This window comes from Dermacentor variabilis, chromosome 1 (assembly GCF_050947875.1).
Source record: "Dermacentor variabilis isolate Ectoservices chromosome 1, ASM5094787v1, whole genome shotgun sequence".
In the NCBI taxonomy this organism is placed as follows: domain Eukaryota; kingdom Metazoa; phylum Arthropoda; class Arachnida; order Ixodida; family Ixodidae; genus Dermacentor; species Dermacentor variabilis.
The window spans coordinates 133,024,870-133,050,789 of record NC_134568.1 but is presented as its reverse complement, the minus strand read 5'-3'; the positions used below and the strand labels follow the sequence as shown (position 1 = coordinate 133,050,789).

Here is a 25,920-nt window from a genome sequence, read left to right as displayed (position 1 = left end):
GGTGTAAGCTTTTGTTCGTCATTCTAAACGTGGTATAGTACAGACCCGCAATCGCTGCGCCGTAGGTTAATTTTTTGTATCGCATCTGCGTTCATGACGCGCAGGATATAATGTTCATCATGATGTTTACCGTAGTAAACAAGGAGCAAACTTTGGCGTACTTTTTTTTTACGAAACATTACACAAGAAAGACCTTACGACGGCGTTACCAACACCACATAAAATATGGTAGTTTCTTAGGTGTTATGCAAGAATACGGCCACTATACGCAGCCATTACAGTTTCATGAAATTTATTTGCTTTCCTAGTGGCCGCTATACGGAAAGCAGATAACTACATTGAATATAGTATGCTGTGTCTCTCAGTGCTAAAAACATAAAGAACGCTAGATTTCCCGCCGCTGTCCACTATCTATCCGAAAAATATCAATGCGACGTTCGAACTTTGCACTCTATAGAGAGGAGCAAGGTTCTCAAAGAATATTGTACGACTAATCACGTTGCGACTTAGCGGTAAATAGAAGAACGTTAGATGCTTCCATCACAGAGTTATGCAGATATGAACCAACCTACAATATTAAACAGGTAAATACGATACAGGACCACCAGAGTAACAGAGGTGCGCGCATGTGGTCAGTGAAAAACTGTGCCAGCAGAGTCTTCAACATGGTCTATAGTATAGGCTATAAAGTATTATCTGTCGTGTTCAAGCCAGCGAAAATCTAAACATGTGCTCAATACCTTGTGACACTGCGCGCACTACTTGCCGCACATGGCGGTTGCGTGATTCCTTCAAGTAGTGAAGGAAGCAAAGCTAGTTTGAATGAAGTGATTACATGAAATCAGCGCGGTTAACGATCGCAACACTAAAAGAAGGACACATGTCTAGCCCTGTGTTAGTACCTCAACGCTCCTCTTATGTCCTTATTTTAGTGTTGTTGTTTTTTTTCCTTTTTTTATTGTTGCCGTCGTTTTCCGCATTGATTTCAAGGATGCATCCTTTCATGAATCACAATTGAGGGCAAGCCCCGTGAATTGGCGCAAATATATATCTGCTATAAAAATGAGCTACCAGGTTTTTTTAATCGTTCATTTCCACAAGTCCTTTCATTTCCGCAGATTATAGTAGCAGTCCAGGCAGTATACAAAGGAAATTTTGATAAGATAGCACGAGAAACGCAGGAATTTGTTTATACAGCATACCAAAACAACCAAATCATAACAAATTGCCCTCACACATAAAATAACGCCACAGTCTACCATTGTTGTGCGCCCATACGATGCAAAACGTAGCGCGTGGCCCCGCCGAAGCAGACTATCCCCACATGATCCAGCTTTCCACGTCATTCTGGTGCTGGCAGTAGATGGCACCATCGTATGTCCTCGCGCCCAATAGTTACGACAGCTTCTTTATCATGGTAGAGTGCACCAAGAGTAGTTATCGGTTCTGAGACATTCCAGACCTTTCGCTTTCAACCAGCTCAAGAGTTTTAACAGTCAGCTTCTTGTAGCTCTGTACTGTGACAAAATACTTTGCTACGACAGTTGCACGACAATTCGTTAGATGCATTGATTTCGCGTAGCATGCAAGCGAATGCTGTTTGTAGAAGTATCGCTGAAGGAAACGTGTGCAGTTGGACTGCTGTTTATCAAGGCGTGTTGCATATACTCCTGGGCTCTGCATGCGTTCTTATGTATTATTAAAGAAGACAAAACGTACCCTTATACTGTGCTTTCGAAGGTCTTCGCTGTCACAGTGCAATGATTCAATAATATATACGCATTACACGGAAAAGTTTGAAAGTAGTTTCCTTCAAATAAACGATACCAACAGCTGTGGTACTGTGTTTTTCTAAAGGAATATTCCTTGCAGCAAAGAGGGCAGAGGGAGGGTTGCAGCGGCAACGGCATGCGAGTGCGCGTTCACGTGCTTCCACGCTTCTATATTTCGTCTTAGTGTTGACTATGTGAAACCTCAAAAGCTTTGCAGTTGCAAAAGCCTGACTTCACGGTATAAATGGCTTTGGGATTATTGTGCGCATACCAAAGTACTTGTTCGACGACTTTGCAGTCATAACATGTACTATAAACACAGAAGCATGAGCTGCTGGAAGGCCTTTTTCTGCTTTACATACACTGCATTTTAGCAAATTTGGGCTTACTATTTCCTGATATCGTGGTTTGAGGTCAATGAGGCCCAAACCTCTTGTTCTCTAAATATCCGCAAATAATAAAGCGGCGCGCCACCTAGACTTCAGTGTTTGAGGCGACTATGGAAGACTGTGCAGCCTACGAGCAAGCAACAAGTAGCAGGTAAATACACTTCTGTGGGCGTTTGTGTTTATTAAAAAAAACTTTAGTGGGGGCCTGCAACTTCAACAGAGCTGAAGGGGACCCCTGAGATGGAATCCTGCCTGCTTTTGTGTTGCTGTATGCGCCCACAGAAGGGCGTCATGAAAACAGAAAGGCGTCATGAAGATTCCTCGGAGACGTTTTTTTTTTTTTTTACTGAACTGTTCCTGTAAGTACTTCCAGTCTAAAAAAAAAACAAAAAAGACAATAGATTGCTCGCAACTATTTTATACGGGACTTGCACCATATTTAACTTGATTTTCGAGGTTCCTCGTTCACTGCACGATGAGCTGGGCGCTTACTCGATTTTTACCTAATGAAAGCGAAAGTGCTCCATTATCGACTATGAGAACCCTCGTAACTTTCGAACTAACGCAGGGCAAACAGTTACTCGCAGGAAAAGTAGTTGTCAGCGTTCCTTCTATGCTTTGAGCACGCAGTATTTGCGTTTTGGCGCTACTCTCGTGCAGCGTATACGCTCCTCTTCGCGTAGAAGCCATCTTTAAAAACAGACGCGTGTAAGCATGCGGTGGCGCACGCGCGTCTGCCGAAACACGCGCCACGGCTTCTACAGCGACGCAGGAAGAGAAGTTGTGGGCGCGAAACGCTGCAACGTGCACGGGAGCACGCGCCTGCAGGTAGAAGCGTTCCCGGATGGGTCCCCGGCAGGCGGCGCAGGCCAGCAGTGCGTCGGCGCCTTGGTCCAGGGTGCGCCTCTGGCACAGGCCCTGCTTCAGGTCTGCCCGTCCCAGCGACGGCGAAGAGGCGAGCTCGCGTTGTGGGGAGCTCCTCGGCCTGCTCACCATCATGGCGCCGGGGATCGCATTACGCTCTGCGTGAACCGAAGAGCGTTGTGGCTTACATTTCCACGGCGCTTTCTATGCTGGGTATACGGTAAATACATGCGCACGGCCGATTTCCCTTGATGCACTCGCCCCAAACACAATCGTCTCAATATTAGAGAGCTTTAGATTAGGGGACGCAAGTGGCTTGCGTACGCAAGAACTGGAAGCCACGGTACTGCGCATGCGCACACCCCTACGTCTCGGTCTGCGCATGCGCAGTACCGCCTCCCCTAGTTCTTGCGTACGCAAGCCTCTTGTGTCCCCTAACCTAAAGCTCTCCAATAAAACCAAGCCATGAAGGAAACACACTCGCTCAACCCCCTACGCAATAATGGAGCGCGCATTACCATAGAGTTTCTTACAGACTGCTATCCTACAGGCTGGCTCTGCGATCGATCAGCTACCACAGGAACGATGAGTATATGGCTTTCTCCACTTTTCTTGTGCTTTCGACTTCAGGCAGCCTTGAGCCGTTATTTTTGTAAGCTTATTCTTTCTCAGTTACCAATCAATCATTGTTTTCTAAACACGGCAAGGCCATAAATATCTCCGCACATGCATAACTATTGCAAACTGGTGCATTTATTACGCAATATTTTCTAGAAAGCGGTCGATCTGGAAAGTCGCAAAGCCATTTGAAGCCAAAAGGACGAAGCTTGAGCAAATCCATCTACTGAGCATCATTCCTATGTCGGCTGAATCACCCTACTTGCAGCTCCCGTAGAGACTAACGCCAGAGTGCCCTCTGGTAATTTTTGTTGCAAGCTATATGCAAATTACCACATGTAGGTGCAGGTGGAGCAAAATCACTCTCTATCTGTGCTGCCCATGGCTCGGCGTGCGTAAGCAGCCCACGAGCTCATGGCGACATTGCACAAGTAAAATGCGACATGCTGTACAGTAATGTCAGCGAGTTAGCATCATGGTAAATATCGAGATAATTTCAGTATCATGTGCAGAAGACCTATGATTTTTTTAACGACAGCAGTACGCATTCTAATTCAATCGAATGATTAAACCGCTCATCAGTGACATGGTTTCGCAAGCAACAGAAAGAATTTTCATTTTATCACTCTTACGAACTAACGCCCATAAACATGACCTTCTCAGCGATTGAGATTGATGTCGGACTGGCTTTCGGTAGTGCTTCCAGGAGCATAGTTCAGACAATGTTGGATGCTGCAGTATAGTTGAGATCACAAGAATAATGTTCTGTAGTACTGTATTCAACAAAACTGACATTTCTTTATTTCTTCTTCTTTTTTTGTGACCAGCTTGCAGGACCATAACTTCCGTCGCCGAAGGAAACGAAAAATAATACGCTTCTCAGTATTCTCATCCCCTTCTCCTGTCAGCCTGCGAGGTAAATCATTGTGATTGCTGAAAAATATGCAAATTTCATAACCTCGTTATGAAGGCACTGCCTTCGAATCAAACAATCGTCTATTTATTGGTGTGTTTGCTTGCTTGCTTGATTGTTTGTTTCTAGTAGTACTCTAAGTCAAAAATACCCCCCCCCCCTTGCTAAGGAAACTTCAAATGATTTCCCTAAGGTGGATTCAGAAAATAGAGTGGCAGTACATATAACTGGAAATCTAGTAGGCTGCTTGCAATAAAGAAGAAGTAAAGAAAGGAAAGGAAGAAAAAGAGGTGCTACCAAATTCTCAAAGTTTTTCGTTCGTAAGGGCACTTTGTGATTGGCAGGATGCATTCGCTAACAATATGTTAATTCAACGTCATAATTGGCTTCCAGACGGCCTTGCGAACAGCTCCAGCGTAAGGCCTTCTTTTGCGAACATGGGCCGTGACTTCTTAGAGGCTTTGTCTTGCAATAAGCTTTCACAAGTTGCTCTGTAGCAAAAGCAACCAAAATGGTTGCCGAGCTGCATTGCGATCATTTTAGGGACACTGTGTTTGTAGTTAACATTTGTAGCAATGCTTAAACCCCATGAACACGCCATGTTTTTCACCCCGAAGTCAAGTGTATTTGGAAACTTCCTTCACCAAATTGTTTGGGCTGTTCGCGGCATGTTGCCTCTACTATTAAAGGCGTTCACGAAAGTCGTTGTTGCGTAACAACTGACATCTTCTCAAAGTTTCAATCATCACTTACAGCGCATACATAGACGAGGGACAAAAAAGGACGACGAAGACAAGCGCTGACTTCCAATTGATTTCAATTTGAGAAACAAACATATATATACTGAGACATCAAGACAAAAGCGCCCCCTAAAAAGCATCAACCCGACATAAGTATGCATTCAAAATTCATGACCTAAGATGAACGAGAGCGCATGTGCGACTTCACAAAAACCAGTTCTTTGTCTGTTAATGCAATTTATGGCTTGCTAACTGAGTCACCATCGGCAATCGCTGCTGCTTCAATGATAAGTCTGGTGCATTCATTAGAATGCCTAGCTAAGATAGTGGTTTCTAGTGGTTTCTAGTGGATTTATAGTGGTTTCTAGTGGCTAGTGATTTCTTGTCGGGTTGATGCTTTGTAGGGGGCGCTTTTGTCTTGGTGTCTCAGTATATATATCTTTGTTTCTCAAAATAAAAATCAGTTGGAAGTCAGCGCTTGTCTTCGTCGTCCTTTTTTGTCTCTCGTCTATGTATGCGCTGTAAGTGACGATTGATGCCATGGAATACCAACTAGCCCGTCCCCAAACCTTGCTTCAGTATCTTTTCAAAATTCTTCATTCAAAGTTGTCTTGCCACGATACAGTGTGTAGCCAAGAGAGTCCAAATGGGCTGCTGCCTTGCTGCCTAGTGCAACAACCTTACGTCATTTCACAACCTGTGGTACAATTTTTTTGTGAACCTTCGAGCAAATATACTTAACACTGTGGCTCCGAGCAAGGCCTACGGTGTCTGCAGTCCATCCGGCGCTATGTGAACCCCTTGAGGAAGTGGTATATGAAATCACAAACCTGGCCCCGCATTCACAAAAAGCTCTTAAATTGGAACATGGTTACAACAGCAGTTTCCAAGGAATTATGATGCTGGACATATCAAAGCAGCGGCTAGCCACTGGCAAAAAAGACAGTTAGGAACGAAAATCTTTGTGAATTCGGCGCCTAAGGTGCGCAGAAACAATTTACGCCGATGCAACGGGATGGTTTTGGAACGAAAATTCGTAGTTTGTCATATACTGCAAATTGCCATCAGTCCCTATTGAATAAGCAATATTCCATATAACTCCCATATCCAATAAACTGATATGAAACATAGGATCCCACATAAAAGTCCGTTTTTCCCATATGTCATATGATATTATTGAATATAAGAGTTATGGGGAATAAGGTTTTTTTTTTCATATGGGATATGCTACATGCATTCTTGAATATTTATATTCTCGTCATTTATTTTGTGTTTACAACTGCGTTTACTAAGGCCAAGAGAAATTGAGAAAGCTTTTCGTTCCTAATAGCTTACTGTTGTTGATCAGTCGCCTTCGCGCACAATATGATGGCCTCCAAGCTTGTTCGCAGCCTGTTCTTGCTCACGCGTACAAATTTTTGTGAATACAGGTCATTTACTGATGACATTGCGCCGCGTGAAATAAGCGAGGTTATAAAAAGCAGCCGAGAAGGAGCATAAAGGAGCGCAGAAGCGCAGAGATGAAGGATCAAAGTGAGACCAACAGAAATGGAAAGATAAAATCGACGTCGGACACCATCTTCTACTATATATACTGTGGCTGTGTTGCAACACAAGAAGCAGTCTCCACTATCTATACATGGTACATGACACATTACTTGCTGCATTTGTAGATGATTTACTTCAGCAGCGAAGAGTAGTAAAATTTCCCTTTTATCTTTTTTTTTTGACAGCGTAGCGGTCATGGTATTTGTGTGTTACGGCAAGAGACAAGTGCTGCGAAGATCACAAACGTTGGGCACATGCTGTCATGGCACACATGGGGCCCTCTAAAGTAAAAATATTCAAATCCGTTTTTATTCCAACCTGCAAATGTCAAATTTACGTAACCATCGACGCAAAGATCGGGCGGTGACCCGCAGCGTTGTCTGAAAAGCCAAATCAAAAGCTCTCCTCATTCATAGAAGGTCACCTTTGTTAATTTTCAAAACGAATAATATTGCCTACACTGAGCGGTTTTTATCTAATTGGCTGACAAGAGCCGAGGAGCACGCTCAAGAGGAGACGGTTTCGATGGGGCTGAGCCAGCATTAGCTAAAGTAGACCATATGAGGAGCTTTCCGCCGGCGCCTGCGATTGGTCCGCTTCCCCTTAGGTTGCAGTGGCTGGTCCTAAATCGCGGCGGCGTGCAACGGAAGGTTAAAAATGCCGCCAGAACGGATCCTCAGCAGAGTTGGCAGAGCGATCTTGTATACTTGCGGAAAGGTCTCGATAACGTTATAGTGCCACGCAAAAATGTTTACTATGTGCAAATAAATGCATGCTTCCCAGCAGCTCAGAGTAGCCAGTGCCAGAGCGATCGGTGGACAGCCATCACATACTCCTATAGAAACGGAGAGTCTCCAGCTATTCAGGAAGACATTCCCTTTTGCTCGGCATATTAATGCTCGCTAACGCATACGCGTCACTTTGACGCGTTGAGTTCTCGCTGTTTTGAGACGTTGCGTGACAGACAGGCGAAGTGGGCGCAGCCCGAAAACGTTTGACCACTTGCGGAGGGCTAATGGCGAAAAGGGCGACGAATCAGAAATTATTTTTCTTTCGTTCAATCCAATCGTGCATACAAAGCGTGCACATATCAAATGGGGCGTTTTCGCTGTTTTTATGGCGTCTCGGGACAGAAAGGCGAAGTCGGGCTGGCCCGAACATTTTTTGACCGATCGTGGATGCCTGATAGTAGAAGTCGAATAGAAAAGTTTGGAATACCTTTACCCTATAGCACCCATGCTCCAGAAAGCGCGTATCTCGGGCAAAAGATATCGCGCGCTACCCCTTCACGCACTGCTGTTAAAGCTTCCAGGAAAGCTAAGTCGCAACACGGCTCAAACTGTTTCGTCTCCGCTTGCGCATAGCAAATGCCGTCTGTGAGATGTAGTCTCGCTTCCACTCTCTTGGCGATAACTCGCTACCGCAGAAGAGGGAAAAAACAAGAAGACGGCGATGGCAATAGCGCCTCCAATACGAAACTGGACAATGCGTCAGCGTGCCGTCATCCCTAGACGATTCTCGCGGCGCGATAACATCTCCACCGCCACCCGTCCTACGCGGGAGCTTTGTAGGCCTACGTCGCAGCATCCGCGACAGAACAAAAGGCTGCAGCAGAGCGCGAGTAACCTTCGAGAACGTGCCAAAGGAAATGGCAGCGAACCTTTTTTTGGAGACCAGCAACCGCAACGAAGAACACTACAGAACAAAACAAAACCGACAACGCCACATGAAAGGCAGCAAAGGTGTGGCATGCTGGCAAGCGGCAGCACGAGCCCTAGCGCGGGCTTGCGCGCACCTGATTTCACATGCGGCTATGCCGCCAGCCATGTACACGGTCGCGCCGCCGACTCCGCGGCAAGTTCGCAGTTATAATTGGCCGTGGCCCGCCCCGGCGCTGCGCCGGTGTCGCAGCCCGCGCGCGCGCGTCGTTCAAAAGAGAGGCCTGCTGGCCGTGGCCGCAGCGAGCGCGCTCCTAGAACAAAAGGCTCGACTCGACCCTGGCGAGGAGGCGACCGCAACGCTCGGTTGAGCGCGCTTGCATCACAAAAGGAAATCCCAGCCAGAAGCGCGACACCACGACGGCGACGGCGATTCTCGTATGTACGCTGGCCACCGAGCACCAGCGGAGGAGGGGGGGCTCCAGCGCGCAGGCGTGCGCGTCTGCCTTTCCCGCGCTCGCTTTTCGCACTGAACGCCCGGGTCCGCTGGGGATGCTTTGATGGCCCGAGACAAAAGGGCTCGTGGAAGGTCACTCTTCGCGGCGGCCTGCCCTGCTTGTCTCGCGGCAACGGATAGGCAATTTATTGTTCCTCGCCGAGGCTTACGCCTCCTGTTTTTGTTCCTACTGGTCACTGCGCAACGGCGAGGGCGCGGTGCAGAAACAGGAAGAGGGAGGGAAGGCCGTGCAAAACGGTCGGGAGCTCGAGCGATAGAGAGCTTTTGTGATGGCTGCACGCACAGCGTGCAGAAAGTTGGCGAATGTCGAGTGGATCTGAGGGCACCCTAATGAAGGCTACCAACCGTCATGCTCGTAAAACTTTACGATAGTACTGAATGACGTTGATTATATCGATGCACGTTTGCAGTTTAACCACTTCCAGCAATAAAGTCGGGTGTATAAGCTATCTATCTAGGCATTCTTTTTTTGCGTCTATGGCCTTTTGCCTACACATTTCCGTCATAGAAGGTAACGATTAGAATCTCAACTTGGGAACAGAGCATGTTGACGGGTACTTAAGCGAAGAGTAATACCCCCGTCAGCCTGCAGGGCAAACGTTATTTCGAGCGAGCGTACTTCGCTGCCAGTGTCATTCGCACGCTGTCACACAAAAACGTGTAGAGGCACTCGTTGTAGAACACGCCCGGCAGCAAGTGCGTTCGTCGAACTCCCTTCGCCGTCTCAAAGTGTCGATAGCCTCGAGAGAAGTGCGCGACAAGTAAACAGAATAATATTCAATGAAGTTCTACCACTACTTATGAAACTACTCTTTTACGATTTCGAATGTTATAAACGTGCCCATGCAATTCGCAACGAAAACTGTAAATGGAAACGTCGACGGTTCGTCACTCTCAGCCGTTCACTACCAAACGCGCAGCGCGTCGCTCGAGTGTTGGGTGCAACGCCATCTCGTCTTAACCCGTGACAATTGAAACTGTTGTTATTTTGCAAGTACCGCATAAAATAACAAATGCATATAATGTGCTAGCTGATTTATCCATGGGCAATGCCATCAATTACAAGCGGGAGCTTCTTTTCCCGTGTGGCACCGTGCCGCCAAAGTGGCACTCGTTCCGCGAAGTTCCTTCGCTCAAAGTGCCACCAAATTGGCCCGCAGGAATGGGGCACACGATTTAAAAGGAGCAACAAGGCTACCTATGACTGGTGCACTATCGTGGGCGTGGCGCGTGTCTGAGCATGCCTACCCAAACAAACGTGTTTGCAAAGGGGAAAGAAAATACGAGGAAGTCCCGAATTTAAAAGCTTGAATACTTGAATGAAATGAGTCGGAGTGCCGCTTTAACTGAATCTCAGATGAGATTGAACTGTAGCTGTGAAAATGATACATATCATGGCTTTTCCCCAAATGCACTAACAATCGTGTATTTGACCCTATATGCATCGAGACGGCGGCGGAATGCGAAAGCCCTCGTGTATCATACCTTTTGTGCCCACAAACAATCACAGGTAGTCAAAATCAATCCGGCGCTGTGTATTCTTAATAATACGTCTATTTTTTAGTACATACCTTGTGTGTTATGACTGTCACGTCTGGGCGCGTATTATGTCATCAGTACGCTTGTTCTTCTCAGACTGCATTGAGGACTAGTGTACGTGTTCAGAACTCATTATACGCATGCGTGTCGGGACTTAGTACACTATTCGGTGCAGCTTGCCCTCACCTATTGTCTCTGTATGTTGCGGTGTGTCTAGGACTATATGCGGATTTCATTTGCTCTGTTTAGCTAACACCGCTCTAGACTTTCCGAACGTGCAACGTTTCTTCTTTTCTTACAACATGCTTCTTACTATTACTACTATTACGCGAAAAGAAGTGGGCGTCAGCATTATAGCTGGCTAACTCTCTCTTCTTTGAAATTTTCATTTCAATAACAAACAAAAAAATAATAAACGCATTGATGTACGACAAGAAGCACCGTCATCTTCCGTCACCGCACTTTCAAGGACAGGAACAGAGTTGCACATTAGCGCCAACCAGTGAACTATCAGAGCCCCCGGAAGGTTGAAATGAGCCAAATCAGGATACATTTACACCTGTAAACGTTAGAGTCGGACTCAGAAACGTACCGGTCGCTTTCCAACAGTTGTCGATAGATGTTTATGTTGACCAATGAGGCATCTGAGCATCCATATTTTTAGTGAGTAAGGATGCATGTATTGTATGGTACAGTATGTACTTTCATTTCCCATTTTATGATTATTCGAATTTTGAAATAGTATATTATGCACGTAGCAACCCTGCGACCCAGGTTGTTGTTTAATTTGTAACACAATCATTACTTTCTTTTCGTAATTCCCTCCCGATTCGTTTCTCTTTCTTTTTCTTTTGTTTTACATGCCCATCAGCCTTCTTCTTTAAAGCCATTTCCATCGCTCACGGGATCTTAGCCCATATGGAGGTGCAGTGGAGTAACAAAAGCACATGCTTCTAAGCTATCCACGTAATTTTCCAGATAAATCTAATGTAATCAATATATCAATTAATTATGTAATGTGCTAACTTATTAGACGAAACTGAGATCTTAATAGTATACAGGCTCACTAGTCACCAGTACAAAGAAACTGCATTCTAGAAATGCAGTACGACATTAAAGAGGATTATATATCACATCGTGCGTGATAGGATGAACATTCACGAACTAGTTCCTATTGAAAAAAGGGTAAGGCGTGCAGACACGGACACAAGAGAAGTGGACAACGCGAACGCCGACTATCAACTGATAAAGAACGACTACTATCAGTTGATAGTCGGCGTTCGTGTTGTCCACTTCTCTTGTGTCCCTGTCTGCACGCCTTACCCTTTTTTGCATTATGAATCTTTACCAACTAGCTCATCTTTCTGTCGCTTTAGTTTTTATGCTATAGCTGTTCCGAAGAGAAGGCTCCAGAAAGTCAAGAGAGTGATCGCATAGTGCTAGCGAACGCGGCTGGCGAATGAGAAAGAATATTTACGAAAGAAAAAACTGAAACTGGTCCCGGGGTTCGTTTCCACAAAGCAATTCGTGCTATAGCTGCTCAGAATTTCGTACGCCGATTCCCGTTTCTGTACTCATCTTTCTTCTTTCCTACACTGTTTTACAAGTAAATGTAAAAAAAGAATGAATAAAAAAGGAAAATTTTCTATTTTTACTACAGGAAATTTCTCTCAATGGAAGAAATAGAGATTACATCATTTCAAAAAACTTTTTCTGTTTGCGGGCAAAAACAATATTTTGCTCGATTTTAACAAAATTGGATCCCACACGGTATAGTGAAGAATTTGTCATTAATACTGTGAGCTAAATGAGATTTCTTCGTGCCTTTACTATCCTCAATTAGAATTTGTGCGCAGCTTCACCCGCTGCGCAAGTAGAGGCAGGCCGATATCGTATGCTCGAGACAACTGGCCTTAGTTTCTGAATAGGATACCACTTCAATCAAAGTGGGTGATGCCGCTCAGAGCATGGCAATATAAGCTCCTAGAGTTGTTACTTCGATGTGTCACACAGTGCCGAGTCTCTTGGCGCCACATGTTTTGTCAGTGGTCATAGCTCATACGTTCAATGTAGCGCGCTTATATGTACGCCCGTGAGCAAGAGTATACAGTACATGAGAGTGCGTGCCAAACAGCATCGACGCGCCATCTTCCAGCGCGGTGCCTGCTGTCGAGAGTAAAGAATGAGCGGCGGTGCGCATGAGCGTCCCAGCATATCTTCGGGCATATCATGTTGCTTTTCTTATCTACGCTGCTCGTCGAGTGAACGTTCAACTGGCAGCCGTCCGTGCCACTTACTCTGCTCCGGCACACATGTGCCTCTGTTTCACTAATGCTATCTTCGGCTGGTCGTTTCTGAGCACTCTGGAGCGCTCTCGCGAGCTGTGTTAACTTCGGCTGGTTGAAAGAGGGTGCGCGCCCTGCGTTCGGCTGATTCTTCTCGATTGCTCTCCTCTATCTTGGAGCGCTCTGAGGCGCTCCGAGCCCTGTCGTCGGAGCGGTCATCGAGATTGCAACGTCATCGCAGCGCCGCGTCGCTTCTGTTGGCGGCGGCCCACCGTAACCTTGGCAACCTAGGCCACTGCATGCTGGCGTCTCGACCAACTTTCGTCCCGCCGGCACGTCCGCCGGTTTTTCTGGCAGCGCCGGGAGCTTTGGATAGGCGAAACATCGGACGTTGGCAGTAGTCGCGTGGTTTCGCATCAGCAATTTCCTCCTCCGCGAGCGAGTCGCACGTTTGGCTTGCGCGCTTGTCCCCTACCTTTGAGCTCGGGAAACGACCGATCTACCCGACTCTGATTCGGGGCATACAGGCGACCAGTCGAAGATACCATAAGTGACTGCGGTAGATTCACGATTCGCGCGTCCATCACGCATCGCCATTTCTTCGGTTATTCCGCAGCCTACTGCCTTCTCTCGTTCCTGTTGATGACCGGCGCAGAATGCCTCGCTTTTTACTGCGGCGCTGTGGCCTTATGTTATCGGAAACGCTTCCGTTGACACCACGCCGCAGGAAGAAGCAAGCATTGTGCCCGAGTCATCAAAAGCCGCGAGAGCCGTCGGTAGGCCGCGCGTTAAACGAGGAAATGCAATGCACGCAGGACGCGCGAGCCATCAATGCCGCAGGTATAACGGAGCAGCGGAAGAGGCACAGGCGGCGGTCCGTCGACCATTCAGTCGACAAGGAAAGCATCCGGACAGGCCGTTAGATATATGATGGGATGCGCATGCGCACCTGCGCTCGAGCTGCACTCTCGACAGCTGGCATCGTGTCAGAAGGCGGCACGTCGATGCAGTTTGGCACGCGCTCACATACTTTCGCTCACCGGTGAGAAAATATGATCAATTACAACGGCAACTCTAGCTTCGACTCTTTCGTACAACTTGAATGATGCAGTCATGAGGGGACTAAAAGTTAATCCCTAATGCAACAAACTATATAAAAATATTTTCCGTAAAATTAGACAAAAAACAATAAACAGTATTTTGCTGAAATCACAGAAAACAGAAGAGAACAGAAAATATGTGTTACAAAAGTTGTCATGCTCTTTGTTTTTTTGTTTTCTAACGCGAAAATATTCTAACTGTGTATCGTTTTGAATCCTATCGCTTTTAATCAGACCAGCTAAGACTTAATTGATCGTTTCTTTCTGGTTTTTCTTTGGGTGAGCGTAACGAATTGGCGTGTCGAGCTTGAGTTTAGTCTGTATCTAGTTTTTATGAAGTATCTACAAAAAATCAAGGAAAACTAAAGACAAGGTAATGACAATGAGCGTAAATACACAGCAGTGACAACCTGCAGCTAATGTACGCACAACACAAATATGCTCACGAACAAATCAGTTATACAACTAACATCTCTCAGCTAGTTCTAACACATCGCTTTCGAACCTCCTTATATACAATGTGAAAAGTTGGTGCGATGCACAACTCATACGCATGAATATATCTTATTTGATTGGTTGCAACACCCACAACACACAGGTAATTATTACCTCTACTATTATTATTACCACAATTATTCCTGCTAAGCTTCATAATGAACAACTCTGCAAGCTGTCTTCTGGTAAAATTCAACAGAAAAGTAATTGACAACGTAATCAGAATGTGATTTTAATTCATCTTTCGCTTGGACGGACAAGTACCTAAGACACGAATTTCAATTAATTTTTTTTTATTTCTTTAAGCAGTTCAAGTTTACACTCTGTGGCAAGAGGTCTATTTAGAGCGTTTAGATTCCCAAACTACTGTATTAGGAGCGTCAGCACTAAATAAAATCGTGAAAAATTATCAGTGAAAAATAACTGCGTTTATTTCAGTTGATTTTTTACTGAATGACGCGAGTAAAAAAGTATCTGTCTCAGTACACAACACCTTTCAAGTGACATTCAATCGGAAATACAAGAACTGAGCACCGACCCAATTCATATTCACAAAACTGTTTCTGTAAGTGTCCTTCATAATCTCAGCATCTCCACTGTTCTCCAGAACAATGCGCCTTGAACTTCAAAACGTGCCATAAAGACCACACTACTGAATGTCCGCCACCTTGCGTCACAGGTATAGAGGAACCCATTAATCTTATACAGCCGCTTATTTCAATGCGATGGGAATTGTGTGACCTTTTTTCTGATGTACAACTCCATTTGATGCGTTGCCTGCAGTGCGAGGGTGCCCCAATACCGTAGGTATTATTGAGCTCAAGCCTCGGTATCTCCGGAAATGGCTCCCAGAGAGGTCTTTCATGTGACATCCAACTTGCCCTCTTTATGACGAAATCAGCTCGACCCTTGACATTCCTGTCGATGCTGTGTTTCTTGACTTCGAAAAAGCATTCCCTAAGGTACCTCACAACCGGTTATTTCAAAAGCTTTCGCTCTTAAATTCCGATAATCTTGCATTAGATTGGATACGCGTCTTCCTAACTAGCTGCCAACAGTTTCACTATGCTAATGGTCCCTTTTTCGGCCTTTGCGCCGTAGTTTCTGGTGCTAACCGTGCCGTGCTATGATGCTAACCGCATACCTGGTTACTGCCACCGCGATCTTCAGCTAACTCCGGCTCCTGTCAATCAATTAACTTACTATATTTTCATTTGGCCTAAACTCGAATACGCATGGGATATCTGGAATCCTCATCAAACTAACCATAATAGTATTCTGTCTAAAATCGCGCCGCAGGATTCATCTTCAGTAACTATTTCTGAAATCGAGGGTTCGACGGAAGCCCGTCTGGTCGAGATGAAGCATGAAGTAATAAAACGAAGGACACCGACCAACAGAAGTGCTAAAAAATGAATAAATCTAAAGTACGTTCCGGCTTCGGTACGGAAGCCTTGTTCACAATGGGATGACGGAAGGTTCATGGAAGCTTATGTATACTTCAGAACGTGACGTAAGTTATTTCTACACCTTTAGTACGACCGAACTTAAGACGCGAGCGTAAAACCACACATCTTTCGCTCGGTCACAAATCCTTTCACGGATTTCCCAAGACTCTCATTATTTCTGTCACCTCTCCAATTGCACCGGTCATGACAAGTATCCTCCTGCAGGTCCATACTACTGCCCAGGTGTCTTTGTTTTTCCTGAACACGTCGAAAGATTGCAATGAACTTCCCACTGCTGCTGTATACTTCATTCGAATTTTGTTCATTTCAAACACATCGTTGAACAACTCATCCACGACAGTTCTCGCCCACCCATCGCACGTAGAAACCCTCTCGGAGGTACTTGAGGTACTGGAAAAATGTTTAAATTCTTATGTATTTATAGCATTCAAGTAAGAATAAATATAGTCAGGTTATTGAGCGTGGTTTAGCCAATAATGTTATCAAAATACATTTTGTCGTTTTACCTTCATTCGAACATGGCAAGAAAGAGTATCCGCTCTTTCTGTATTACGCGCACATAGACTGAGAGACAGGAATATCTGTGTGCACATCCGGTCTTTAGCCAATGGCTGCGGTGGCTGCTATAGTGGGTGCAGAGCAATCCAGCGCTCTTCACACTTGAACGCTATCGGCAGACTGAGAAACTCGACAGCGCAAACTCAAATGAAAACGTCTTCCAGGCAAACATACACTGTAGAGCTTGCCTTTCAATTGGCAGAATAAATAAAAAATAAGTACTTTGCACGTACGGCCAAGTGAGCGCCAATTCTACGCACATTTATGATACTATCTAAGACAAGTTTAGGTTAAACGAATTTCACTTTGGGCCGACAACAATGTAGAAGTTTTACGAATTATTATACACCATAAGTGGTGTCCTCAAACTCTACGATAGCACGCTTTGCAAGATATCTAGTTTTAACTCATGTCTCATATAGCATTGAAATAACGTCATATAAATTGCGAACGGAGCGATCACTGAACACCTGGTCTCAATGTTCACTCCGTGTGCGTGACAACGCGTCTGCGGGAGAAACGTCGATGTGCCAGTTATATTTCTGCCTCGCAGCTGCTGATAAACCTTATTTAAGGGCTGATAAATTATATTGCTTATAGAAGCATTGGATCATTCGGGCATGCTTATTTTTCAGCGAGCCCGCCGTGTGAAGTATAGCTACGGGCACAATGTTGGGTTGAGTCAGTTAGCCATATTTATCAGTAAGCTCCTACATGTGGCAACGGTTTATATTGTCGACATGCGTATATATGTAATAACGCTTTAAGTGGCGCCGCTGAACAATATCGTTGCCCTAACAAAAGCTTCTACAAAAACAAGACAAATTCCAGTTCTAGCCCTGGCTACGAAATTTACCTTTATATGTTTACCTGTTCAACACTGGTCCCGACAATAAACATCGAGAGTGATCACAAGATGTTTTCGTGACAAAATCCGCAGGCTGTGTCGCTCACTTAATTCTTAGCACAGGTGCTGGTCGCATTCTCGCCACAGCGAAAATGGTTTCCTTTTTCTTAAACCAGCTATTAATTTTTACATGCATAGAAGTGCATCTCAAGAACTCGCATCAACCATGTCAAAGTGATTTTGTTGTTAGACATTCTTTATGGGGTGCACGATAACACTCAACGAGATTGTTGCGCTGCCAGTTTAGAGTTGAGGCCCGCTTTTCGTGATGTGCACCAGACGTACTGTCTTCCATAGTCTGGATGAATGCACAGCCAATATTATTTGAACACTGAATTTACATAAAATACGGAAGTGCCACTCGCCTACTTCAAATGAGGCTTGGGGATAATAAAAGAGAAAAGGTGTCGCTGGCAGCAGACACGCACGTTGCAAGAAAACTTCGCTTTTTGTCCCTGTAGTAACTCCAATAATGTTGTCGCTACTACGCCCACTCGATGGCCCGTTGTCCGTACCTAGTCATAGACAACGAGCAGGAGGACGAAAGAAAGGGAGATGGCCTGGATGCTAACCAGAAAGGCGCCTGGGTGGCCCTTCTGCGCTATATAGAGAAGGCAGCGAAGTGCTGCACTAATCCACTTTTCCCAAGCTACTCGAGAGATTCATGCTAATGGCAATAATGCAGTTGATCAAAATGTACATTGTAAAACGTGAAAGCAGTCAGCAGGCAGCGAAAATGTCCTCCAGCTGGTTTTGTTAAGGGATCTACACTATCGCTTCATAAACATTCCTGCCGGCTAAGCAGGGTCGCACTTGTTCCACATTACCGAAAAAATCCAGTTTTCCACTGATCGCCGTTACTCACAAGAAAGACACGCAGTGCGAGGAAGGGAGGAGAATCCCCACTTTTACAAAATTAGAAAAAAGGAACAAAGCCGACATTGCCGAAATGCATATGGCAGAGAAGATAGTTGCGGGTTGCCTCTATTTACCGCCGGAGAGCACTGCAGACGGTCCCCTCCAGGCTGTATTCAGTGGACCTCACAGTCTTCAAGCCATTTTGTACAAGAAACATGAAATGTGAAACTAATCAGGTCACGGGATAGAGCAGGGGAAGGGGGATGCACACCCCAGACTGATAGATAGATAGATAGATAGATAGATAGATAGATAGATAGATAGATAGATAGATATAGATAGATAGATAGATAGATAGATAGATAGATAGATATAGATAGATAGATAGACAGATAGATAGATAGATAGATAGATAGATAGATAGATAGATAGATAGATAGATAGATAGATAGATAGATAGATAGATAGATAGATAGATATCCTGCCCTAATGGCGTAGTGCACTTGTTTGAAAACATTCTGACACAGGCCCGCTTCTCATCTGTACGTCTTAACACACGTACTTTCTTTCTCCAGACCGCGAACAGTCCTCGTAAATGAGCTAAAGAATGAAGAAGTTCCTTTCCTACAACACGATCCAGTGAATCTCATCTTATGCGGCCGAGTGATTACATTTGCAGCGCGCTTTCCCCCATAACAGCACTGTGAAGTCTGCACTCACTCGAGATTTTGCTTAGACATGCACATTCGTAAGGTCTATGCAAACACTGTACCTACACCAGAGTCCCACAAGCAGCCTGTCTCCTAATAGGGGGATATATTCCCTAAAAGGAGCGCCTCCTTAGCATCAATGTAGCAACACCAATTTCTTGCAATCGTAAGCTCTCGCATGAATTACCAAACCACCGACCGCAAGACCTCGGCTATCCTGCTCGTTCTTCAAAGGAATTTCAATGCGCATTTTGATTGAAACGCGACGATATGAATGCCGTCGCAGCATACGAAGCGAGAGACATAAGAGAGTGACGCCAGTTCCTCAGAGCATGTGAACCAACGCACGGTACATTCCATGAAACCAGCAAAGAAGAAAAAAAGAAGGGGAACGTTGAAATATACGTACCTGATGGCAAGGACGAATAGTGCGCGCCGCGTGCCCTCTTTTCTGATGCGCCGTTCTGCTTTACCGCAGATGTGGGTTCTCCATCCGCATCAATTTCCTGCTCCCGGAGCATCCCGAAACCGAAACTTCCAGGCGGGAAACGATGCACGCGTCCTTGCCCCCTCGCCCCCGGCACTTTTCTCTCCCCGTCTTTTCTCCTCCCCTACCGCTGCCGGCTAGCTTGCAGGTCACGTGACTCGTTACAATCGGCCAATCACGCCCCAACGGGCGTGGCTTGCCGGGAACGCCCATTCGAGACTCGCGAAGGAAAAAAGCGCGCGAAAAGAGGCGGTTCAAATACAGAAGAAAAAGCAAAAGAACCGTGAAAGATGCCGGCACACGCGAGGCCGCGGCGTAGCCGTCGTTCGACAGCGCCAGCAGCAGACCGACCCCCCCCCCCCCTCCACACACACACACTTCGTACGCACGCACGCACGCACGCACGCACGCACACGCACACCCTCGGTAAACGGGAACGAATAAAAGCGCTCCTGCGAGCTCCTAGTTTGTTTTGATATCGTCTCTTCTCCCGGACCCCGCTTTCTCGTGAAAGAGGAGTTCTCCCAGTCCGATGCTAGCAAACCCCCCCCCCCCCCCCCCCGTTTCAGTTTCTGTTTTTTTTTTTTCAGTGCTCCCTTTCCTTCGCAGTCAATACTCCTTGGAGTTCCTTCCTATTGCTGTTGGCTCGTGTCGCATCAGCATCGTGCACTTGCTCTTTATTTCTGTCCTACTACGTTCCACCCGCCACATATTCTACTTTTATTTATGTCGCGCTCCTGTTTCTGCGCGGATGATCTCGACTTTCGCTGCTTCATTTGTATTTTTCCATTCCTTTTCTCTCTCTCGCTCTCTCTCTTTCCATCCGCGTGCGACGCGTGTGCACCGTCTCCCGGGCCTCCGGAGCGAAGGCGAAAGCTCCGTGAGGATGAGCTGCTGCGTGAAACAAGGCGGCGGTTGCGAAAGCTCCGACATACAGCGGAGCACGGACTAACGTTTCTCGTCTACGAAACGAAGGGCAAAGAAGCTCGCGGCAGCCTCCTTTGCAAAACGCGCTCCGCGTGCCTTGATAAACCTGGCAGATCGGCGACTGAATAACGGCGGCACAGCGTTCCTTTCATCTTGGTGGTTGAGAAAGCGTGCCTGACTTCTCGCGTTCGTTTTCTTTCTCTCAGATTCCTCCTTGTTTTCACTGCGCGCGAAGACGCGTTCCGGTAGCGCAGGACAGCAGAGTTTCGTCTTTTGCGCATATGTAACGGCTTCTAGCTTTGGCCGGGTCAGAGAGCCCTTCTGTTGTTTGACGCGGGTCGGGGCTGTCTATGCGATTTATTTAATTTTTATGAAAGGCGCCGGCACGATGCTACGCTGTGGATGTTGTTCTTCTGTTACCCTTTTAGAAAATAAGTTGCATGTTCTTTGAAGAGCTCAGGCTATGGAAAAACGCGGGTAATGTACCAACTTCAGAAACTTTAAAGACCGAAATCTAAATCTGAGCCGCGTGTCACAAGGTTATCACCTTATTTAGTGCTCCTGCAAAATATCTGAGCACGAAAACATTCACAAACATAAACACGAATAAATAATAAGAATAATAAAAAAAAGAAGCTCCCATACCATGCTTTTCCTGAATGTATTATTTTGAAAGGTGAGGGGCTAGAAGGAGGAAGGGCGCTTGGATGCAGGGTGTCGAGCTGAAATATTTTCGTGTTCGGTTGAAGTTTAGGTTCGCACTTTTCGGTTAGGTTTAGGTTCATCTCCTGAGCAGCATTTAAACGGTTCGAACCGGTCCATTCGGGTTCCAACTGGCTCAAACGGGTATGAAAAAAAAGATACCCCTAAGGACCAGCATTGTCTGGTGAGCAGGGCCAAACTATCGGCTCATGTTCATGGCATCCTGGACTAGAGACGCCGCCCATCTCGTATGATTTCGCCGCCACCTCATTTACATAAAGTTTATTCCTCCTCCATTCGCGTGCATCCACTTTCCAGAAAATGCGCGGTGATATTGAGAAACGTACAAGTACACATGTTCGCTAGGGTACTGTTTAGAACTACTGCAAACCGTTTTCTTTTCTCAGACATTTAAGATAAAAAAGTCATAATGACGCGCCATTCGCACTGCTGTATCTAAGCATTTCGGTATTTCTACATTTAGTGGGCTTCGTGAGGTCATGTGTGGTTATACAATGCGTTACCGTGTTACGCTTCATCAAAATTTTCTGCTTCATTGACTTCTTAAAGCTGCTCATTGTCAATATTGTAGAAAATGAAGTCAAATACTGGATCTAGATCCTAACTATCAATGTATTCATGTTCTTTTTTTATTCGTATCCAGCTTTTCTGGACGCAACGGGTTTAGTTCGCGTGAGTGCCACGGCGTGGCGTACTGGCCTTAAACTTTTCAAGCTTCCCGCGATGACGCGGGATGACGTCAACCAAAAAAAAAATAAAAAAAAAACATATCCCTGCGCATTGAACTTCGCCACAATGCTTGTCCCGCCGGCGTTATGAGCGTTCTTGATAAAGCGTATTCGCTCGTCGCCTGCAAATTACTCGTCATCCTAAGAGCGTTTAGTCGCGACGAGCAATGGTTGATTCTAGGCTTTTGATGCGGTTTTTCTTTTCCTTTCCTTTTCTTTTTCTTTTTTTTTTCATTCTACGGAGTAAAGAAGCTAGCCTAACCGTCAGAAGCACTTCGGGGTAGCCTTTCTTCAGTCGGCACACATTGTTAACGTCCAAACATCGCACAGCGTCTACTAGAGACGCCGTCGTGGACGGATTTTGATTTTCACCTATCGCTTTCATTAAGGTGCCCCCAATTATTTCACTAGCGACTCTGCAATGCGCACTCATGGGCTACCGCCGCACCTGCAAATCTAGATGTGCTTAAGTATTAAGACATATACATGGATATGTTGGTTTTTCACCGTGACACAAAAGTCACGACACAAGAGTTGAGCAAACTGCCCCTGTGTCGTCGCAGGGTGTGAGACCGGGCTAGTTGGTATTCCATGCTAAAGTGACTAGCACAAGAGTGGACACTGGACACTAAAGAGGCGACAAGGATAAGCGCAAACTTCCAACTGGGCGCTTGTCCTTGTAGCGTCTTTAGTGTCCCCTGTCCACTCTTGCGCTAGTCACTTCAGTCTGTGTCGTCGTCCGTTGGCATGCTATGGCCGAAGCTGCTCGCAATATTACGTCACCATTTACTGGCCACCAGGCCAGGTACACCCTTGGGTACAACATATACAGTACTTGCAGTTAGTTTCCAAAGTAGTCTCCTATGGCGGTTATCCACGTGCGTGAAGCTAGAACGCTATTTAAAATTATTGTGCAGCAATATATGCGGGATTTGTATGTTCACATTCTCTAGCATGTTGCCGTTCCGCCTTTATTATATAGCCGCAATGTAGACTAGCAGCTATCGAACGCCATAAAGGCTATATCCACATACTCAAAGACCTCGCGCACAACTCCTGACACTTCGTTGTATTCAAGAGTTGTGCGACTGCCCAGGACATCCTTAACGAATGTTACATAACACATTATGAGGTTTTACTTGCCAAAACCACGATTTCATTATGAGGCACGCCGTAGTGGAGGATTCGGGAATAACTTAGAGCACTTGGGATTTTTTAACGTGCGTCAAACCCTAAGTACGCGGGTTTTCGCATTTCACACCGATTGAAATACGGTTGCCGTGGTTGGGATTCGATCCCGAGACCTCGTGATTAGCAGCCGAACCCAATAAAAGCTAAGCAACTACGGAGGGGAAGGAATGTTGGCAGTAGGAGGAAGGTGACAGCCGGCACGTGAGACAATTTATTTCCATCCTCATTGCGCGAGAATCGGTACCATCTGTTGAAGAATGACACCTTAGAATGCACTGTGTTCAATGTGATGCAGTCCGCGTCCAATATTTCAGACCCGAATCATACTGTAACTACTGACGACCAGGCATCTCGCTAATACGTGCAGTCAGTTGACAGCTGCCGAGCGCTGGCGTCGGCCACAGGACCTACTTGACCTTTTTTCAACACTTGCCGACATTCTCGCCTTATTTCGCACCATTGTGTTTCAGCTGAACTGCTTCAACAGCCAATTTATCTGTGCCAAAATTTGGCCACCCTGTCAAAGTTATGGTTTCTTATTATTAAGTCATCTTTTATATTTAGTCTAATGCCGTCCTGAAATTTCCAGCGGTTTCAACTTTCCCAAAATGCCCGCATTTTTGTCGGCCTCTGTTCCTATTTTGGCGGATTTTAATAGACGCGGAAACCATTGCGTGGCCCCCTGACCAAGTTGCTCAAAAAGTCATTTTATATCCCTGAGGTCTTGTGCAAGCTTCTGCCTTCTTGCCGTTCACCAACCTCCTGATTTCTCTGTCAACTGTATCCCATTTTGACGACTCCAATCCTACGGAAGTTGGCAACGATATAATGTCCATGGGATAAAAGCCATCTAAATCAATTCAACTGTGCATAGGACAACCGCTTTTGCTCACTGTGAATGGAAATATTGCGTTAATGAGCGCCATTCTTAAGCATTTAAAGTGACAGTAAAAAAATTATGCGGATCCCATGTATGTGCGGATCGATGTAAGCAAAGCTTTCTGTGTTTGTTGTCATTGTCATACATAATATCCACAGAGTAGACAGGCACTCTCTAATGAAATGCTGTCAATGTTTGCCTGATTACGCCTGCCATTGTGATGCAAATAAACGGAACTTCAACTCATTTTCTCAGAAATAAACGCTGAATGAAATGCTGACGTCATCCTAAACGAGATCAACAAGCGCCGCAGTGCTCGTTCTTATGATGTCCCTATTCGTAAGCTTATATTCGTGATTTTTTTTTTGGGGGGGGGGGGGTAGGGAGGGCGATGGTGCTCTTGTACCCTAGAAATGTCCCTCGGACGTCTCTGATGTGCTCCTTTTTATTCTCAAGTACCCAACGAAAACTCTCATCGCTGCAACTTCATGATGTCCTGGTGGCAGGTCACCATGGCGTGTCGCGCAAGTATGACCACGCAGATTCATTAGGGTTGACATATACTATTTTGTGCGTCATACCTCGCCACATTCATTTTTCAAACTATGCCAGAGTTCGAAAAGGGTGGTCAACTCACTACGTCCGTTTCCTCTGTTTACTTCCGCAAAGTGTGTGTTTATCGCTGTGGTTACCAAATACGCCCAGCGGTATGCTACCACTCAAGCCTTTCTGGCGGCTGAGCAACTGAAGTCGCAGGCTTTATTCAACATGGCATCGACGTTCAATATGGCTATCCTCAATTTGTTTTCGCGGACTTCGCTCACCGCCTTCTCTCCAGTGTCATCTCTTACACTACTTGCTCCTGCTAGACACAACACAAACACGCAACGACCTTAATGAAGTATCAGTTACACGCTAGTTGACACGCTGTCGATGTGTATTTTCGCTGAGCACCGGGATTGGACCGTGGTCCTGTCTATGGTGACATTATCCGTCTACAGCCTCGCTCAACAACACCGCTCGTTGCTCAACATGTTTTTGTTTTTTGTTTTTTTGTCGACAAGAGCATAGTGTATTTCCTCTGAATGTGCTTTCGGCTTTAGGGGTGACCTTGCACGCCCGCTTATTCTGTTACGTTAACGGCGACCGTTGTCGTCAGGATGCCGCCTCATTCTGAGCTTCGCAGTCACCAGAGAGCACAGAAAGCTGTCTTCACAAACAAACCACAGGGATTCGAGCCCATCTCCCAAATGCACCATCTTGCATTTGGGAGACGGGCACGCTAACCATTACGCTACCACCTGCCTCCACCAATTTCTGTTTACCTACCTTCCCCCTTCCCGTTTTTGCCGCAGACGCAGGCAGCACGGATGCAGAAATGAAAAAAAAAAGTAAGGATTGCTTGAGCAGCCAGCTGACACATGACCTTAACTTTGGCAGGTTATTCTCATTGGAGCGCATGTAGGCTTGCGGCTGCGTGCAGATTGTGGTTCGCCTTAGCTTTATTGTGAATTTGCTTTCACCGACTCTCTTCAGCTAGAACTGAAATGCCGGACAAAAATGAGACCTACCGTTGAATATTTCTTTCTTATTTTCTAGGTTTAAACCAAAAACGCTCATTTACACAAATAGTGTTTTTTTTTTAAAGAAATGACATAAGGATACTATATTTCGAGGTCAAGTCGTTGTGTCAATACGGGCCGGCACCACGTATCGACGTAAGGACATCACAGTGCCGATGCACGCGGCAGGTTACTGAATGAAGAAAACAGGAAACGACTGTTTTTCAGTTCTCGCAACATATTGTACACAGAACACAAGGCATCCACCACCATGACATTTTATTTTTGACAACAGCGACACACAATGGCGGACTGATATAATTTCTAAAAGGGTTTCATTTTATTTTTTCATCGCAGAACCGCAAGCACAGGTTGCGTCGCGCGTATACCGCAGCCACGCGTACTGTGGCCGCGCTCCTTTTCCTCTAACAATGTGGCCCCCGGCGGCTTCACGCGCTCCAGTAGGTGGCGGATCGGACTGT

General features: G+C 45.9%; 1 protein-coding gene across 1 annotated transcript; it reads right to left on the bottom strand.

Annotated features, from left to right (window-relative positions):
- Positions 1-2,374: 2,374 nt before the first annotated feature.
- Positions 2,375-19,426, bottom strand: LOC142585533 (uncharacterized). The gene is made up of 3 exons (XM_075696390.1): positions 19,350-19,426; positions 2,866-3,183; positions 2,375-2,427 (listed from the first exon to the last, which is right to left on the bottom strand). The coding sequence occupies exons 2-3, from the start codon at positions 3,158-3,160 to the stop codon at positions 2,375-2,377; spliced, it is 348 nt and encodes a 115-aa protein (XP_075552505.1). The 5' UTR covers positions 3,161-3,183; positions 19,350-19,426.
- Between the last annotated feature and the right edge of the window lie 6,494 nt (positions 19,427-25,920).